The 21,218-nt window shown below is 44.9% G+C and overlaps 1 protein-coding gene across 1 annotated transcript; it reads right to left on the reverse strand.

The window, feature by feature from the left end:
- Positions 1-3,151: 3,151 nt before the first annotated feature.
- On the reverse strand, positions 3,152-21,170 carry cox15 (cytochrome c oxidase assembly homolog 15 (yeast)). Its single transcript, XM_068053160.1, has 9 exons — positions 21,061-21,170; positions 19,789-19,970; positions 16,851-16,973; positions 14,882-15,068; positions 13,094-13,261; positions 11,380-11,461; positions 5,929-6,083; positions 4,720-4,833; positions 3,152-4,135 (listed from the first exon to the last, which is right to left on the reverse strand). The coding sequence occupies exons 1-9, from the start codon at positions 21,139-21,141 to the stop codon at positions 4,004-4,006; spliced, it is 1,224 nt and encodes a 407-aa protein (XP_067909261.1). The 5' UTR covers positions 21,142-21,170; the 3' UTR covers positions 3,152-4,003.
- Positions 21,171-21,218: the final 48 nt, after the last annotated feature.

The raw sequence follows: 21,218 nt of genomic DNA on the forward strand, positions 1-21,218 counted from the left end.
AGGAGTAGGCCATTTGGCCCCTCAAGCCTGATCCACCATTCAACTAGGTCATAGCTGATGATCTACCTCAAAGCCATTTTTCCACACTATCCCCAGATCCCTTGATATCTTTACTATCTAGAAATCTATCGATCTCTGTCTTGAATATATTCAATAACCGAGTCTCCAAAGGCCTCTGGATAGAGAATTCCAAAGACTGAACACCCTGAGTGAAGAAATTCCTCCTCATCTCAGTCCTAAATGGCCTAACTCTTATTTTGAGACTGTGTCTCCTGGTTCTAGATCCCACCCCCAGGCCAGGCATGGGAAACATTCTTCCTGCATCTACCCTGTCGAGCCCTGTAAGAATTTTGTATGCCTCAATGAGATCACCTTGCATTCTTCTAAACTTTAGAGAATACAGAGACATCAGTTTGTTCCATTCAGCATTTATTTTTAACATTAGTTTTAATTATAAGAACGAAGTCCCATTGCTCTGCTAATTTAATAGTTCTTGCTTTTAAAACAATTAAAATCTCAAAACTCAGCTTTGATGGAAGTTCATCGACCTGAAATGATAACACGCTCCACAGGTCCTGCCAGATATGCTATTTCCAGCAGTTTCTGTTTTCATTTCCAGTAACTGCAGTATTTTGCTTCTGTATTAAACATTTCACATTACGCAGAAGAGTAAAAGCTATGTGCAGAGCATAGCTTCATAATGCAGAACACTGCTTTGCTTGCCTTAGTTATATCATTTTATTCCCATTTCTGAAAGGATCAAGTACATAGAGTTCTCCCAGCTGTGTATTAATTTCTTCCTCTTCATTCCACCTTTCCACAACCATATTTGCTCTGACAGACTTTCTCCTGTATAGTATAGAACCACTCTATCGCTCCCATGATTTAAAAACAAATAGCATAATTACAATTAGAACAGGTGGTGCAGCCTGAGAATTTGTAACTCTGGAATTGTTACTGAAAGGAAAAAACAATTAAATCAGCAAAGCAACAGAACTTTGTTCTCAAAATGCATAAATATGCTGTGTAGAGTTTTGGTCTCCTTACCTAAGGAAGAGTATATTTGCCTTATTCTCTGGAGTTTAGAAGAATGAGAGTTGATCTCATTGAAACATATAAAAGTCTTAAGGGGCTTGACAGGTTAGATGTTAGGATATTTTCCCTGGAGAGTCTAGAACACAGGGTCATAATTTCAGAACAAGGGTTCAGCCATTTAAGACTGAAATGAGGAATTTGTTCACTCAAAGGGTTGTGAACATTTGGAATTCTCTACCCCAGAGAGCTGTGGATGCTCAGTTGTTGGGTATATTCAAGACAGAGATCAATAGATTTTTGGACACAAAGGGAATTGAGGGATAGGGGGATAGAGTGAGAAAGTGGACTTGAGGTAGATGACCAGTCAGGATCTCAATGAATGGTGGAGCAGGCTTGAGGGGCTGTATGGCGGGCTCCTATTTCTCATGCAATGCTGCTGATAAGAGTGGGGTGAGGAACAGTAGATCTTTCCCCTTGTGAGCAGAGGGGACCTTGATCACCTTTGCTACTGCCGCAGAATAAATGGAAATGCTAAAAACTGAAAGTTGAGTAGCAAGACAATAGCAGCTTCCGAAGCTGGAGGTACTTAAAATACAGCATATGGCATAAATCTGGTAATTTAATGTGCATTATAATCTCTACTGATAATGGAAGTAATTACTTTTAGAAAAAGGACTCCAGCAAATTAATGAATTGAAGGCATGGGATATGATAGAAACTGTGTTTTGTCAGAATTTGTTTAAAATATAGAGTGGAAGAGCTAAGGGACCTCGATGTGGAGGCACATAGAAAGTTTACAGCACAGAAAGAGGCCACTTGGCCCATCGTGTCTGCGCTGGCCGAAAAAGAAGAGCCGCCCAGCCTAATCCCACTTTCCGGCATTTGGTCCGTAGCCCTGCAGGTTACGGCACTTCAGGTGCATATCCAGGCACCTTTTAAACGAGATGAGGTTTTCTACCTCTACCACCCTTTCAGGCAGTTGAGTTCCAGACCCCAACCACTCTCTGGGTGAAAAAGATTTTTCTTCATCTCCCCTCTAATCCTTCTACCAATCACTTTAAATCTATAACCCCCTAGTCACTGACCCCTCGGCTAAGGTTTATGGCTTTAAAAATGGCAGTTGATAAAACAGGCAAAACAAAATCCTTGGCTTTGGACCTGGAAGTACAGAATACAAAACCAGTGAAACTTGTTGCTGAATGCTGAACTTGTACAAGACCTTATAAGGGGTGCAGTTGGAGTATTGCGTTGCGTTTTGGGCACCTCCATTACAGGAAGGATATAAAAGGCAAAGGCAAAAGGATTTCCCTAGAGATGAGGGGCTCGCATGTACGTTAGGTTGAGATTCTGATGAAGGGCCACACACACCTGAAACAATGAACTGGACTTTAGCTTATGCGGATGGGAATAGACCACTCGCTTGAAGGAGGAAGTCCCGCCTCAGTTAGCTGCCGACCAAAAAAAGTTTGGGCTTTTTCTTACTGACGCAGAGAAGGTTAAGGTGGAAAAGAGATGACAAAGTTTTCAAGATTGCACAGGGTTAGGACAGAGTGAATACTGAAAGCTCTGATGAAAGATTGTACTGACCTGAAACATAAACTCTCTCTCTCTCCACATGCTGCCTGACCTGCTGAGCATTACCAGCATTTTCCATTTTTGTTTCAGATTTCCAGCATCTGCAGTATTTTGCTTTGTAAATACTGACAGGTTGATGCTGCTAGTCAGGAGAAAAAAGACAGGACACAGAATAGGTTTATAGCAAAGTGGTGCAGTGGTTAGCACCGCAGCCTCACAGCTCCAGCGACCCGGGTTCAATTCTAGGTACTGCCTGTGTGGAGTTTGCAAGTTCTCCCTGTGTCTGCGTGGGTTTCCTCCGGGTGCTCCGGTTTCCTCCCACAGCCAAAAGACTTGCAGGTTGATAGGTAAATTGGCCATTGTAAATTGCCCCTAGTATAGGTAGGTGGTAGGAGAATGGTGGGGATGTGGTAGGAATATGGGATTAATGTAGGATTAGTATAAATGGGTGGTTGTTGGTCGGCACAGACTCGGTGGGCCGAAGGGCCTGCTTCAGTGCTGTATCTCTAAAATAAATAAATATTTTTTCTGTGAGAACATATTGGAGAGAAAAGGTTTAATTTAAAAAACAAATATTGCTTTTGAAATGTTAGATACTTCACAATATACAAGAAATATCTAAAAGTAGCACTGGCATAATTGGTCTCTGTTCACTTTCCAGTTGATTAATCCCTTAATTGTTTGGTTTTAGTAAAACAGTGTGATTCTTTCCTCTTGACTGTGCAGAACACCCAACAGTAAGCAAACATCACCCAACAGTACTAAAATTTGGCTTTTATCTGGAGCGGGTTTCTAGTTGTATAATGTAAAGGTGTGGTGCTGGTGGGCACAGGGCCCTCATTGGTAGTGAGGGCAGGGGAAGCAATTCAAAGGAATGGATTGAAAGCATCCATGTTAACTCATATAAGGCTTGTAGTGTACTGGTGCAATACACTGCATAAAACCCAGCGATCAACAGACAGTAACTGTAACATTACCTGGGTCAAAACTAAAGACCCATAGCATTTCTGATCTGATCATGTGGTTCACACGCAGGTGTCGGTCAACAGTTTGAAACAGAAAAGAACATAACAGCATTAAATACTTCCTCTCTCTCTCTCTTCCCCACACCCAAAAGGCAGGGCCAACTGAAGGAATAATGCAGTGACATCCACCTGGGAGAAAGCAGAGCAGTGACCAGCCCCACAATCAGACCAATGCTGTGTGTATATAAAGATCTCATATACCAAATCCTCTCTCCAATATTCAAGTGCAGAGTAAATTGTTCAATGAATCATTGCTGTTGGCATCGAAAACAAACTTTGTAGAAATGAAAGTGCATTAGGAATTTCCATCAGATCCTGACTCGGAATCTCATGTGCTGGAAGGAAACAGGTTCAGCTCGTTTCTCGTATCACTTTGGGAGCCTGCGGAGCTCATGGATCAACCAGAGTGCCAGGCTGAGCAGTACCAGGGATCCTGACTGGTGTGTGGCCGCCAGAGGAGTGGGCACGTAGAGCAGCAGGGTGCAGATTCCTAGTCCAGCCTAAAACAGCACCAGAAGGAGACAGTTTTCACATCAGCGCAGTGCAAATTCAGAATGCAAAGCCACACATGCCATCAGTTACATTGCCTCTTGATTTTCACCCCTTCCCTCCCCTTTCCTTCTGTACCTGGTGAGTTCTGCCTGAAGTCCATGATAGCTCACACCCGTTCAGTATCCAAGCTGCAACTCTCTGAATAACGAGCAGTGGAAATTCTCACCAATCCCTCTTCAAACCCACGGGTGTTAAGGCCAACTGGAGCCCTGAGTCATTGCTCTAGGGGAAATCAGCCAATAGCAAAGACCAAAGATGGAACCTGAAATCCCAATAGCTCAATTCCATGACACTATCCAGAAATTCCAATTTTTAATCATATTTCACGTGTACTAGTCAGCAATTCCTTTGCTGTTACTGCAGGAAACTGCTTGGTGCCGACATGAGGACTTGCTTTAAGCCTCACATGCTAGAATGTACAGATCTGCCTCAACCTTCTGAACTCTTGCAAGACACTGAGTTACATCAAACATGTCCCGAGAATTAATTTAAAAAAATGTTAATCCTGAAGATTGCCACTGTTCCCCCTTACCTGCATGTAAACCATGGCTAGCAGAGATGATATCGCCACCTTAGTCCTCCGGGGCATAGGCACCCTGCGAGAAAGTGCGTAGAGAATGGTCACTGCTGTCATCGAGGCAACACCCTGACAAAACACATCAGAAATTTCAGAATTAGAAAAGGGGCAGAACCAGAAGTGGAAGAACTGCCTCTCTACAGCCCTAGTGACAGATTCAAATGAATAATCCCCAGCAAATTATTTCAGAGCCAAAGTGGGAAACTGAAATGCAAACACACAGCAGGAGTGCAAATGAGAGCAGGGGTGGAAGAGGAGTTGGAGGTGAAGGGGTTGCAGAGTTGGGGTGGAAGAGAAGCTTGGGGTCAGGGGGTTTGGACTCTAGGAGAGGAGGTGGAGGGCGTGAACCGATCAGAAGGCGAGAAAGTCAACAAGGGTTCCTGCTCCTTGTAACTGTTCTGGAAACTACATGTGTGGAGGTCAGGTTATAGCATTCCAACACAAAACAAAGCACACTTCTATGCAAGATCCCTGAAGCTGGAAAAAGAGAGGAAAGCAGGATGGGTCTCAGTCGCTAAAGTCTGTGGTGTGAATCACACCTTACCCTACAACCTGCAGCAGTTAGCAGTGCTAAAAAGCATTAATTGGCACCACTTCATTGATGTCTGCCAGTGACAAAATACTTGTTTATTGTGTTTTTTAAAAAAATAATTGCAGTTCATTACTGTTGCAACTCCTTTGAACATTCTCCCTGGAGTGCACCTTCTATATTGCGGAGTTGAGGCTCCCATCGTCCGCATCCAACCCGTATATATTACAAGTCACATTACAGAGCAGTAGCAGAAGGCACTTGTGTACTGGCAAGAAAGTGCAAGTCAGAAATGCAACTTTTATTTTATGAAATCTCCTTTCGGTTGAAACCCGTGGAGAGCGTTAGTGAACCGATCTTGTCCACAAGAGGGCGCATCTCTCTGCCACTGAAGCCAATTGTAGTGTCTCCTCCAGCAGCTTAGATGAGAGCAGCTTACTCAGCTCGGACCAGGAAAAGGTTGGCAAACCATTGGGCACCTGCAGATTTGGACATTGGGTGATTATAGAAGACGTCGGCCCATGCTGCCCAACTAGGACCTAATTTGCATGCAATAATTCCACAGTTCAAGTGTGGGAGCGAATCAGAAATGGAAGAATTTGGCGCCAAGCTTACACTGGTTTGAAAATAGTTACCAGGATTCTGTGGTCGAACTGGACAGTGGTTGGGTTCTCAAAGAAGTTTCGGAGCGCTGGGGAAAAGGCCAAAAGGTCGTCGGGCACCCAACGCTCTCCCATCTTGGGGAAAGAGTTATAGACAAGCCCAGCATCGAGACCAGCAACAAAAGCACCTGCAAAAAGAGTGAAGAGAAAACACAACTAATCAGGCTACGGTAAATCACATCCTGCTATATGGTTTCAGAAGACAAGCTTCCACTATACTCAGGGTTTCATTCAGGGATAGGCACCAACATGTGGCACCACGGACATCTGACAAAATTACTGACTCAGCCACGGACATGGGGGGGCAATTAATCTGTATATAAAGTGTATAGCCAATATAATGCCATCAAAACAGTCTGATTTAAAACACATTTCTCCCTAATTAGTGAGATACCTGGCACTGACTTTGCTTCTACAAATGGTCAATGTCTGCCGCACACTTGATGTAGTGATGCAGAGAATCCAGATAGATGTCCATCTGTCAGGACTGATCTTGATTGATCTCTTTCTCTCCCTGTGTCAATCACTATCCACTCCCTGTGCCCATCTCTCTTCCAACACCCCCCAGGACCTCAAAATCTTACACCAGACACTGGTGCCCATATACGGACAGGTTACCAACCCCTGGTTTCATTCCCTTGGCACTATTTTCAAAGTAAAAATTAACAAGGTTAATTGAACAAAATTAACTGTATTAAAACAGGACGCGAGGAGGGTGTTGCTGGCAAAGGCCGCCTCCTTGACAGCTTGTGGCTTGACAAGCCATTTCAGAGCGTAGCTAAGAGCCAACCATATTGCCGTGGGTCTGGAGTTACATGGAGGCCATCCTTACATGGTCTGGTAGATTTCCTCCCCTCAAAAGGACATTAGTGAACCAGATGGGTTTTTACAACAATCTTCACAATCACTGATACCAGATTTAGTTAGTTGAATTTAAATTCTGCAGCTGGCTTGGTGGAATGTGAACGCATGTCGCTGGATTAGCTCGGGCCTCTGGATTACTAGTGCAATAACATAAGCACTATACTACCACTCTGTATGGATGGCACCAAGGAGCCTTGCAAATCTGAGGTGAGTGGGGGTGAAAGGGAAACCCCACCCATGGCTGTGGCACAGAGGAAAATGATGATGGTTGTTCGAAGGCCAATGGTTGTAGTCCCAGGATATCATTGTAGGAATTCCTCAGGGCGGTGTCCTCAGCCCAACTATCTCCATCAATGATCTCCTCTCCATCATAAACTATTTGCTGACAATTGTCGTGTATTGCGCCATTCCTAACTGCTTTGATAACGGAGCAGCCCACAGCAGGACATCAAGGTCTGGACTGACAAATGGCAAGAATATTCATTCCACTGAATGAACCATTGATGAGTCTGCAATCATCAATAAGGTGAAGGTCAGCGTTGATCAAAAGTTTAACTGGAATGGTCTTCTCAACACTGTCTACACAAGTGCAGGTCAGAGATTGGATATTCCAATGAGCCACCTGATTCCCTCAAAGCCTCTCCATCATCTACAAGGCTCGAGTTTGGGGAGTGGCTCGTCACACTCCTTTCTCCTGGACAGCTGCTCACTCGTGGGCCTAACCCTAACGTGCACGAGTCAGGTCCCAGGGCAGTTTGGAACTATTACCCTGGTGAGATTCAGCACTTTCAGCGGGGAGACGGGAGAGGGGAGAGAGGGGAGAGAAGGGAGGGAGTGAGCGAAAGTGGACAGATGGGTGGGTATAAACCACATGAAATCCGCCTTTGCAGTTCTTGATCCCACTGATATGCAAGTGAATATCTTCAAAAGTTGCAATGTTTTATGTATCAGTGCTTTATTACTGCAATGTCATTAGTCATTTTAATAAACATCAGTGCAAGCAGTGTAATCAGTTTGACTTCAGCCCAATAATAGAACCCCTCCCCCTAACTTAACCGTCATTCAGTAGGAAAAATCCACAAATTTTCTGAAGTTCTCTCCAGAAGGCACTAATTCTAGCCAGGCTATAGGAACAGGAGGCCATTCAGCCCATTGAGCCTGTTCCATCCTTCAACAAGACCACGCTGATCTGTGATCTAACTCCATATACCTTCCTTTGCTCCATATCCCTTAATACCCTTGGTTAATAGAAATCTGTCATTCTCAGATTTAAAATTAACAATTGACGCAGCATCAATTGCCATTTACAGAACAGAGTTCCAAACTTCTACCATCCTTGTGTGAAGTGTTTCCAAATTTCACTGCTGAAAGGTCTGGCTCTAATTTTTATACTCTGCCCCCTAGTCCTAGATAATCAATTGGCTGATATTCATTCAGCAAAACCAAGAAACAGGAGACAGTCTGTGATTCATAACTGGTTTATTCTCAATCCACAGTTCAGTACAAATTCCAGTTTACACTCCCTGTCCAGAAGTAACTCCCCCGACTGGGGGAAAACCCAGCCCTTAAATCCAAGCTGCAATGGGCATCACCTGCTCTCTACTAACTCTGAAGTAAGTCCTGGTTAATTAAAGGGACCAGCATTTTCAACATTGTCAGATTCCCTTTCTTAAGAAAAAAAATAACCATATTAACAGACGATATATAAAAACTCCAGATTCCCAAATATTACATAGCGAGGTGTCCTCCTTCTAGAACATTCAACAACTTTTCAGGAGAAGCATTCCTTTTAGTGAAAGAGTTTGATAGTTGACTAGTATTTACCCATCTTAGCTTAGAGGTTTTTTCCCTCTCCAACATGTGCTTTAAACTGGCTATGTCTATCCTCAGCCTTTTTTTCATTTACGCTTTTTGTAGAATGTACACTCTCCCACAGGGATCAATTATCTATGTAACATTCTATTGATATTGTCCTTTTGGTCTTTTAAAAAAAAAATATAACATTTCTTCCAAGATCTTGGACAAATACAATGCCATATCAACAGCATCAATAAGTGAAAGAGTTTCAGCGGCTAGTGTACTCTTTGCCACTCTTCTTATCTCTTGGCTTCCCATGCCAAAGAGCAACTTTTCCCATCCTCTCCCACAAGGAATATCACGAACCCGCCTGCACTGGAAAATCCATCACCAATGTTTGTATGTGAGTCATCACTAAAAAATGATTCATTTCATATTTTTGGGATCACCCAAAGCTGGGAACTTCAGCGTACACTTCACTATTTTTAATTTTTTTTTTGGAAGTTTTGATCGCCCTCGAGATGTCCTCAACCTTTGGATTTTTCATCATAAGACTAAGCTCTAGCGCATCAAAACTTACAAACGGTCTCGCCTGCGTGGCTAACCAATCGAGCTGTCCGACAAGATTCCTCAGCTGTTCCATTTCATCCTTGGAAGCAGCTGCATCTTTCTGTCCCCATCTGGTGTGACTAATTGCGATGGGATTGACATTTTTCAAGTAAGAATGTTGATGCAAAATTACATCTGACTGACTCTGCTTTATCGCCAAACCCACATATTTAAAAGCCGCAGGAGGTTGACTGCCAATTTTAAATTCTTTCCTATTTCGATGAATAACATGCTTTTCAAACTCATTAGTACCACCCCACAAGAAATCGTCCACATGCATCACAAAGATGCCCAGAGGTTTTCCATTATAGTGCCAATAAAAAACTGCAGGGCCCGCTCTCAGTTGTGAACACCATAACTCTGGCAGAACTGCCCTCACCGAAAAGTACCATACCTGGGAAGTGTCACTTAACACAAACACATTTATTCAACTTCCAGAGCTTCCCTTCTATGTCTGATGCTTCTCCTTTGGAGACTGGAGAAACACTTCCCTCTGAAGCAGGTCACATTGAAGGAAAGCTGCTTTGATACCTATAGACTTGCACCTCCAAGAATAGGTTGCTAAAATGGCCAAAAAGACTCTCAAAATCACCTTTCCCGTTGTGGGAGGGTCTTTATCCCCCAAGTACTCCTCAAAACCCCTGGCCACCAACCTAGCCTTGGACTCATCGGTCCCATCTGGGAGGACCTTTTCTGTGCAGATCCATCTGTCTGATAGAGCAGGTTGGCCTCTATCTGCAACCTCTGAATATACCCCAAATTCATTCCAACTTTCTAACTCTATCTTCTAATCTATTAGCGGCTATGAACACCTCTCGATCACAGGGACTTCTGCTTCTGTCTTTTTTCCGAAAAGGCTCTGCATTCTCCATGTTACATCGTCGCCTTGTGAGGCTGCGGCCTCCTCTCTCTTGTTGAGGTCTCTCTGGACTACTCCAATCAGAATGTCTAATAGGAGGTCCTTTCCACTGTACATGATCTTTTCTTCCTCCTAGACCTATCGCCTGAATTACATTTTCTTGTTCCCCATTTTTGAACTCCCTGTCTTCACTTCTCATCCTTCTTCTTGGAAATTTAACCAATTTTTGTATTTGCCTGCAGACTTCCCTGCTCGTCCAACTATCGTAGCCTCCCTCCAGTTATCTGACCCTTCTGGCCGGTACACCACCCAGGAACCTACTTTATGCGAAAGATCTTCCCACCTGGAGAGGTCGAAGTTAATTCTCTCCTACCACGATCAATTGGCCGATGTCCATTCACCAAAACCAGGAAGCAGGAGACAGTCTGTGATCCATAACTGGTTTATTCTCAATCCACAGTTCAGTACAAATTCCAGTTTACACTCTTCCCTTCTAGACTCACTCCCTGTCCAGAAGTGACTTCCACGACTGGGGAAAACCCCAGCCCTTAAATACAAGCTGCAATGGGCATCACCTGCTCTCTTTTAACTCTGATGTAAGTCCTGGTGAATTAAAGGGACCAGCATTTTCAACATTGTCACTGGACTCCCCAACCAGCAGAAATAGTTTATTTGTCTACCCTATACCTCCATGTGAAACTTTACCACTGTGGTGCTTTTTTTATGCATGGCTGTATTTAGTATTAGCAGACACCCTAAATCCCAGTTTGGGGCCATTGCATATCCACGCACCCGCATTTTCCCAGCTGGTGCGTGTGTGTTGGGGGGGGACATCAATCACTGGGTATCTATCAGGAAGGGAGTGATTTTCAGGCTCTGCTGAAGAAGGTATTTCAATCAGCACTGTTATGGGTCGAACACATCTGACTGAAACTGTCTCCCCGATTCCCCAAGTTATAGCCCAGTAATTCCCTTCTAGTTTGGAGCTCTTTTCCTCTCCCTTGCTCCTACCAATGATTTCCTGCAACCTGTCACCCTCACCTCACCGCACCAGACTGAGATGAGCCCTTTGAATATGGTCACATCCGCAATTTTAAACCTATCAGTTGGCTCACCATTGGCATTCCCAGACTCTCTAGCTCAGTCCGCTCACCCTCCACTTCGAGTCAGTCACAGATTCCACTGAAGGAGACCCTTCGGTGCATTTGATCCCATACTACCAGAACACCAAACCTACTGAATCTTTCTTTACATCGACCAGCTTGACCAGCTGCCTGAAAAAAAGAGCACTTTACCTGAGAGCGCAGTAACGAACACCAAGCCCCCAGTTCCATGAGCAAATCTCCTCAACAGCATCATCTGACCAGTACTGGGCATCTATATTAAAAAAAGAACATTAATGCACATTCGTGCCACACAAGTGCCAGAAATGACCATCTCCAACAAGAGAGAATCTAACCATCTCCCCATGACATTCAATGGCATTACCATCACTGAATCCCCCACTATCAACATCCTGGGGGGGGGGGGGGGGGGGTGAAGGTTACCATTGACCAGAAACTGAACTGGAGTAGCCATAGAAATACCATGTCGACAAGTGCAGGTCAGAGGCTAGGAATCCTGCGGCGAGTAACTCACCTCCTGACTCCCCAAAGCCTGTCCGCCATCTACAAGGCACAAGTCAGGAGTGTGATGGAATACTCTCCACTTGCCTGGATGGGTGCAGCTCCATCAACACTCAGGAAGCTCGACACCATCCAAGACAAAGTAGCCCACTTGATTGGCACACCATCCACAAACATTCACTCGCTTCAACCCGACGCACAGTGGCAGCAGTGTGCATCATCTCCAAGATGCACTGCAGTAACATACCTAGGCTCCTTAGACAGCACCTTCCAAACCCACGGCCTCTACCAACTAGAAGGACAAGGGCAGCAAATACATGGGAACACCACCACCTGCAAGTTTCCCTCCAAGTCACACACCATCCTGATTTGGAACTATATCGCCATTCCTTCACTGTCGCTGGGTCAAATTCCTGGAACTCCCTTCCTAACAGCACTGTGGGTGTACCTACCCCACATGGACTGCAGCGGTTCAAGAAGGCAGCTCACCACCACCTTCTCAAGGGCAATTAGGAATGGGCAATAAATGCTGGTCTAGCCAGCGACACCCACATCCCATGAATGAACAACAAAAAAAAACCTGAACATGTTTAGGCTAAATCCAGACATCTAAATACATCCTGTCATTCAGTTCTGACTGACAGTCTTACTCAGAGAGGCTATAACTACTGCACGGGAAGTAGAAATGTCACACTGGTGAAGCACAGGCCCCTCGAGATTGGGGCAAACACACATTGATGGGACAGTGCAGAAGGAGTGGTACTCTGTATCTAACCCGTGGTGTTCGTGCCCTGGGAGCGTTTGATGGGGCCAGTGTAGAGAGCGCTTTACTCTGTATCTAACCCTGTTCTGTCCATACCCCGAGTGTTTGGGCTCACTGCCAACAACACAAGAAGTGCGACACCATCCAGGACAATGCAGCCTGCTTGATTGCACCCCATCTACTACCTTAAACATTCCCTTCCTTCACCACTGGAGTACAGTGGCAGCAGTGCGCAGCATCTACAAGATGCACTGCAGCAACATGCCAATGTTTCCTCGACAGCACCTCCCAAACCCCTGACTTCTACCACCTAGAAGGACAAAGACAGGAGGGGCATGGGAACATCTCACACACATCCCGACTCAGAAATGCATTGGCCATTCCTTCACAGTTGCTGGGTCATAAATCCTGGAACTCCCTCTCTAACAGCACTCGGTGTAGCTGCAACCCACAGACTGCAGCAGTTCAAGAAGGCAGCTGACCACCATCTTCTCAAGGGGCAATTAGGAATTGGCAACAAATGCTGGCCCTCCTCGTCTACTCTAAAATACCAAAACTTTTTTCTTTAAAAATTGTAACTTTAAAAGAAGTTAAATTGGGGGTTGCTTGGGGATACGGTACCTTGTTCGGGGGCAGGAGAAGGGACAAGCCAGTCCACAGGCTGGCACAGTACAGTACCAATGCAGATCCAAGATGAGCAGCCAGGCGATACTGGCTGACCCGGGGGATGTCGTGTGAATCTTTCTTCTCCTCCAAACCGCTCTTCACCATGTACCAGCCTAGCAAACCCTGAGGAGAAACAAGATCAGGCAATTAGACCCTGAGACATCACAGGACTGTGAAAGTGAAATCATTTTTCTAGGATTAGAAACAGGAAGATGCTGGAGATGAACAGCAGGTCTGTCAGTAGCTTGGAATGAGAGAGACGGTAATGTTCCAGGTGGAGAACAGAACTCTGTTTACATGTGTATTTTGTGTTCGGATTCTGAGCGACCTGCAGTGTAGTTTTCTACTCTCATTTCAGATTTCTAACAGCTTTACTTGTTGTGTCTGCACTGTGTCCAGGCTTATTCATAAGTTAAACAAATCCATTTCTCCTCTAGTTCACATTGATTCTGTTTGGACGGGACAGTTTTTTTTTTTGCACTCCCCAAGTTTCTGAAATGTAGTCAGGACACAACATTCTTTCTTGAAAATAAACCAATTTCCTCCCCAGTTCTATCTCACTATGTTCTTAAAGTTCCCAATAAACTTTCAACCAGCTCAACTCAAACCACAGCTTCTCACTTTCCACTTTTAGCTATTCTCTCCATGCCACCACTGTCCTGCTGTCAGAACATTTTGACAATCCTACCCAAAACCACTTTTATTTCTAGTGATTTATCATGTCGCTGAAATGCAGTAATTTCTTTCAAGGCATGTTAATTTTGAAATGCAAAATTAACAGCATTCATCACCAGTAATAACCCACAAACAGCAATAAAATAAATGGCCAGTTCAGCTGTTTTAATACTGTTTCCTGAGGAAGAATGTTGGTCAGGACAATGGAGAATTCCCTGCTCTCCTTCAAACCATGCTGGGTGGTACAGTTCCAGCCATCACTGAAACGAGGATTTAAAAGCAACTGATTAGTTGAAGCAGCAGGAGCTCATAGCTCCCAGTTTCCACATCCAGAGGGTTAGCCTCACCAACTCAACTGTTTCAATTACTCCGTGGAATTAGTAGTTTTCTTTTAACACAAGGCCCCCTTGATCCAGAGCACACATTTCTAGTGAGGGGACTGTATGGTGGTGGGGGAAATCATCACCCAGTTGAAATTTTCCTTTTCCTAACTAGTCTATTGCCCGTACCAGTAGCAGCAACATCCCAGCCCCACTCCTGATCACCTATCGCAGCACAGGCTGCACAAGCGGACCTTAGACGTTCCTGTGCTGCGTGCTCCAAAAAACACAAATCATTGGGAGCAGCCTAAGGGTGTAAAAAGGGAATTGAACCATTCTGCAACCAGGCTGACTCCCTGGTTAAGACCACCGCAGAGTTAAAGTTTGAGGCGGAAACGTCACAACCTAAACAACCACCTGAGAACACAAAAGGAAAATACTGTGGATGCTGGAAATCTGAAATAAAAATTAATTCCGGAAATACGGGTTAGGCAACATCTGTGGAGAGAGAAACAGAATTAATGCTTCACGTCGGTGACCTATCACCAGAGTTTTGATGCAAGGTCATTGTCCTAAAACGTTAACTTTGTTCCTCTCTGCACAGATGCTGCCTGATCTGCTGAGTGTTTCCAACACTGTCAGTTTTTATCTGTCACTTGATGATTCCAGCATTTACCAAGCTGTCCTTTTCCATCACTTGCGATGGTAGCTGGTCTCCCAGTCAGACATGGTCCAGTCCTTCACCCACCTGGAAGCACACAAATCCGCATAGGCCTGCCACCCGCAGCTTCAAGCTCCTGGAGAACCAGCCCTTCCTCCAGAAGTAGATGGCGGGCAGGATGTAGACCAGCCCTACTGCCCGTCCCCACATCCGGTGAGAATACTCCATGTGCCAGATGAACTTGAATTCGTTCAAAGTCATGTCATGATTTAATCTGAGGGGAGGAACACAGACCTGGTTAAGGTAGACCATAGACCAGTGCTCGCACACCATAGCTAGAACCAGTAATAATAATTACCATTTATTAACAGAACCCAGAGAGAATGCCGTAACCCATCCCACCTTTTTATTTTGTAAGCCTTGTAGAAACTTTTTTTGTTATTAAGAAAAAGGAAAAGGTGAAGCTCCATAAAAAACGTCATGTTGAAAAGTGATGGGGGTGCAGTGGGGGATACTGAAGAAAATAGTGGAGCCTCCATTATCCAACCTATTGTTACGATGACATACCCCCCTCCCCATAATGGGACTTACTGGACAATGAACAGTCCCAAACTTAAAATCCCAACCACTGCGTTGAACTTGGTCAAGTACAAGGCAGGGGGAAGGGGATGGGGCAGTGATTAGTCTGTGGAATTCTCTTCCCCAAAGAGCAGTGGAAGCTGGGTCATTGAATATATTCAAGGCTGACAAACAGATTTTTGATCGACAAGGGAGTCCAGGGTTATAGGCAGCAAATGGAGTTGAGGCCAGAATCAGATCAGCCATGATTTAATTGTATGGCGGAGCAGCCTTGAGGGGCTGAATGGCCTACTAATTGTAGTGAAAATTGGACTCTTCACTGAGGAGATTTAAATCTGCATCCCTGATCACTATGGCAGAGTTCACTGATGCTCCAATGCACTTCCAACAAAAACACAGGCTTGTACTTTTACTGTCATGCAACAGAACCTCTAAGCACTGCAACGGATAGATGAATAAAACGCTGTGGTATGGAACCAGAGTTACAGTATTCTCAGTGCTCAGCAAACATACAATCACCTCACCTTCCTTAGATAGCACTGGTACTAGCTTTAATTAGCACAAAATTGGAAAACGACTGCACTTAAAAATCAATAGACTTTGCCATGTTCAACTCATCACCTCAAATTACTCCCACTGTATCCAGCAGTACTACACCTCAGCGTTATATCACTTAAAATGCTTGCCAAAGACACAGCTTCTATGTATATGGAACAATAGAGGGTTTCCTCAAGCTGAGAGCTAGGTATTGACATTACAGTGACCGTCACTCATATCCAGCCAAGGCTGATGAGGCAAAAGTTTCACCTGTGTCGGACATGCAAGGAGCCCTGTGTTGAATCAATGTTGTACCGTCTCAACTCAGATCTGAGCAGGCAATGATGCCACAGCAACAGGAACTACCCACATTCCCAGAGAGGCCTCAAGTATGGCTGCTGCAGAGGTCATCTGCCACGCTCGTAATAAGACTTGCATTTTTATAGCACCTTTCACATCCTTTACAGTCAATTAACTACTTTTTGAAGTGTGATAACTGTCACAATGTAGGAAATATGGCAACCAATTTGCACACAGCAAGTTCCCACCAACAGCAATGTGATAATGAGCAGATAATTTATCTTAGTGATGTTGTTTGAGGGGTAAATGATGGCCTGGATAGCAGGGAAAGCACTTCTTAAAAATAGTGCCATGAATCTTTTACATCCATTTGAGGGGGCAGAGGGGGCCTCGGTTTAACGTCTCATTTGAAAGACAGCACTTCCAACAGTGCAGCATTCCCTCAGTACTGCAGTGGGACTGTCAGCCTGGATTATGTGCTCAAATTTCTGGATTTGCGACTGAATTTACAAGCTTCTGGCTCAGAGAGGAGGTGTCAGACAGGAGACTGTGGTTAAAGAGGAGGGGATTGTTGTACTGATCCAAACAGCATTGCAGACAAATAGGTTGACAGTCAGGAGATGTTGGCACAGTAACTTACATTTTAAATTCTGGGAACTGCTGGTACTTCTGAAACTCGGCCTCCCACTCTTCCTGAGTGCTTGGGGGTTTCATCTCCTTGACCAGGTGCCAGTCCACCATCGACAAGCCAGACTCAGTCAGCCTGTGGAAAGGAAGGAAAGCCCTGACAGTATTCTCAGTGCTCAGCAAACATACAATCACCTCACCCTCCTTAGATAGCACTGGTACTAGCTTTAATTAGCAGAGAATTGGAAAACAACTGCACTTAAAAATCAATAGACTTTGCCATGTAATGATCTTCAACTCATCGCGTCAAATTACTTCCAATGTATCCAGCAGTACTTCACCTGTGTTATATCACTTAAAATGCTTGCCAAAGACATAGTCCCAGTATAGAAGGGCTGAATTTACAGTTGAACTGTTGGTGTTTCCCGCATTCACAAGAGTGTGCACTCTACTGAAATCAGCCATTTGAAAGATTTGCCACCAAGGATACCCCTTGGCCATTAATAATATATAAAGCTGGTCAGATACCCAGCTATTCAAGTGCTTGTCTTGCTTCACCAGCTGAACATTTACTGTACTGAATTTTCGCAAATAGTGGGATGCAATAAATCATTGTTGAGAAACATTAAAAGCTGCTGGAAATCAAAGGTTTAACTGGAAAGGTAAAATAGAAAGGACACCTTACTGCTTCTATGTCAGGGCTTCAATTTCCTTCCCTCCCTATCACCATCACCCACCTCCCTGCTCCCAATTTCTTTTAGATGAGAGCAGAGATAGGTGACTGAGTGATTTCCTCTAATAGTTTCTATCACCTCAAAAGTGGGAGTAGTCAGATACAATCATCCTAAATTTTGTTTCCCTAAATTGGTGTGGGTTTTTAAATTTGGTTAGTCACCTCTCCCAGGAGATCACAAGGTTTTGGGTGAGGTGGGGTGCATATATATTGTGACAAGGCATCATAATTGTGTGGGATAGGCTGGACAGACCAGAGTGGTCTTTCCTGTCTGTCATTGTTCATGACCAACAGCACAACTGGCAAATGAGCAATAATAGCTTTCCAGAATAGTTAGGTTAGGAAAAGCAACAAAACAGAGAACTGCAGTTCTGAAGAAAGGTCACAGGCCTGAAAAGTTAACTCTGCTTCTCTCTCCACAGATGCTGCTTGACCTGCTGTTTATTTCCAGTACTTTCTGTTTTTATTGCAGTAATCTTCTGTTTCACTGGCTCAATGAGGGAATGTAGGGCCCAGATTAATACTGAGCCAGGGAGAGTCCAGAGTCCATCCCTGACCTGTGCTGAATTAACTCATCTTAAGCTGAGGTAACATTCAGTGCACTACCATTAGCCTCGCTGCGATGTTCCCACAGTCAAACATGCACTTTTGGCTCTTGCATGCACAGTGGCGCAGCGGTTAGCACCGCAGCCTCACAGCTCCAGTGACCCGGGTTCGATTCCGGGTACTGCCTGTGTGGAGTTTGCAAGTTCTCCCTGTGTCTGCGTGGGTTTTCTCCGGGTGCTCCGGTTTCCTCCCACAAGCCAAAAGACTTGCAGGTTGATAGGTAAATTGGCCATTATAAATTGTCACTAGTATAGGTAGGTGGTAGGGAAATATAGGGACAGGTGGGGATGTTTGGTAGGAATATGGGATTAGTGTAGGATTAGTATAAATGGGTGGTTGATGTTCGGCACAGACTCGGTGGGCCGAAGGGCCTTTTTCAGTGCTGTATCTCTAATCTAATCTAAAATGGCCACTAGCATAAGGTTTTGGGATGAGAACGTGTCTTGAGGAGAGGAGTGGACAATGAAGGAATGTGGTTAAAATAGAGCAGCACAAGGGCAGTTTCTTTTCCCCCAGTTACAAGATACCAATACTGTGGCACTGTCACTGGCAAACCCCAGAGAGGGTAAATGCTTCCAAACTTTTGGTGGTGGATAGGAAGAACTTTGAATGATCACTTAGCTCACCAACTGTGAATTGTAGAGTTTGCCCAGATATACACTTGGGAGTAGGTCATCTCTCAGTCCCCACAACCATTAAAGTCTCGTGTGTAGCTCACGTTTTTACACGTCACAGCTGGTTGCAGATACAAAACTATCTTGACAGAGAGAAAGCCAATCAGTCATTGATCTGAAGCCTGGACTTTACAAGTAACTTGCTGGCCCATCTCCTACAATTTGTACTCAGCTACATTGATTCTCAGAGGAAGTAAGTACAGAATCATACAGCAGAGATTGTTCAGCCCATTGTGCCTGTGCTGGCTCTTTGAAAGTTATTCAATTAGTCCAACTTCTGGATCTTTCCCCATTGCCCTGAAAATTTTACTTCAAGTATTTATCCAACTAAGTAGTGGCCTTAAGACAGGGCAAGCCAAGCTAGTAGCTAAACACCACAAGACCCCATAAGTGGCACCACGGGAAATACACTAGCAAATAAAAAAAATGTTAAAAACAAAAATTAAATCCCAGAGCTCGATCCACTTGATTGTTACCCCATCCACCATGTTAAACATTTCCTCCTTCCACCACCGACACACAGTGGCAACAATGTGTATCATCTACAAGATGCACTGTAGCTCACCAAGCCTCCTTCGACAGCACTTTACAAACCCACGACCTCTACCATCTGGAAGGACAAGGGCAGTAGATGCATGGGAACAACACCACCTGCAAGTTCCCCTCCAGATACACACCAAAATGACTTGCAAATATTTCAGCCATTCTTTCATCAAAATCCTGGAACGTCCTCCCTAACAGTATTGTGGGTGTACCTACACCAGATGAACTGCAGCAGTTCAAGAAGGCAGCTCACCACCACCTTCTCAAGGGCAATTAGGGATAGGCAACAAATGCTGACCTTGCCAGCAACTCTCACGTGCTATGAGTAAATGAAAAAGCAAACATTACTCCATGGTGGGGCTGAATGCTTTTAACCAACGATGTCTTTCACTCACCTGGTTACTCCACCAAGGACCACAGCCCCCACAACCATCCCACTGCACACCATCATCCATTTCCCCACGATTCGGTCAGTGGTGGCATTGGGTACAGAGGCTGCCCCGGACTGTGCTGAGACATTTCTAAAAACTGTACTTTGTCCCTTTCTTGCTGCCCATTGTTTCCACGGATGACTTAGCTGAGGAGAAAAAAAAACAGTATGACTATCCCTCTCCTACAGGACCAAATTAAGATCACAGCAGTCAGAAGATCTCTCAGCACAGGAGGCCATTCAGCCCATTGTGCCTGTGCCAGCTCTTCAAAAGAGCTATCCAATTAGTCCCACTTCTCCCCCCTCGCTCTTTTCCCAAAGCTCTGCACATTTTCGCTCCTTCAAATATTGATCGCAATTCTCTTTTGAAAGTTCTACTTAATCTGCTTCTATTACCCGGTCAGGCTGTGCATTCCAGATCACAACTCTCTGCATAAAAAAAATTTCATCAAACTCTCTAGTTCTGCTGACAGTTATCTTAAATCTGTGTCCTCTGGTTACTCACCAACACATTCTAGCAGACTATAACCTGGGCAGTGAGTTTTCAGAAAGGAAATGTACAGCTTTCCTTAAACACCCCAACCGAGGTTAAGAACCAGTGTGTCAAGCATTCAAGGACGATGCTCACGTACTGGGGCTGCAAAGCACCAGGCTTCTGGAGAATTGTCTCTGTCTTGCATCCTTTAACTGCCCAACCCAACTCCCATCTCCCCCCCCCCACAAACATACAACCTCACCCCCCCCCCCTCCCTCCTTCTACCCCATCACACCTCTTTACCCTATCATCCCCTACCTCCTGTACCTCACACTACACCCCCTACTCCCTCCCCAACTCTGCCCCCTACTACCTCAACATGCCCTCCCCATCTCTACCCCACCACCCCCTCTCCTCCACTAGTGTTCTGGACCAATATTTATCCCTCCAGCAACATCACTAAAACAGATTGTCTGGTCATTATCCCATTGCTGTTTGTGGGATCTTGCTGTGCATATATTGGCTGCTGCGTTTCCCACATCACAACAGTGATTGCCCTTCCAAAAGAAGTACTTCATTGGTTGAAAAGCGCTTTGGGATCTCCCGAGAAAGGTGCTATAGAAATGCAGGTTCTTTATTTTCCGGCCCCTCCCCCTGCCCTCCATTCTGAACACATTTTATGTAAGCCTGTTCACCGCCTCAGACCCACACAAAATGTCTCACCGAGGGTGAAACCTTCCCCCTTTCCCCTCCCCGCCTCACCGAGCTGCAGCCGCTCCGGCTCCGGAGCCAGACTCCGACCCCCCTGAGGCCAGCGCGGCCACACAAACCGGACAAGAGCATCTTCCCTGGGGGTCAGGGGACAGATGTCAGAGGTCAACCTTAGCAACCAATCATAACCCCGCATACTGCCGGGTGCC

The sequence above is a fragment of the Heterodontus francisci genome, chromosome 20 (assembly GCF_036365525.1).
Source record: "Heterodontus francisci isolate sHetFra1 chromosome 20, sHetFra1.hap1, whole genome shotgun sequence".
NCBI classification, from domain to species: Eukaryota; Metazoa; Chordata; class Chondrichthyes; order Heterodontiformes; family Heterodontidae; genus Heterodontus; species Heterodontus francisci.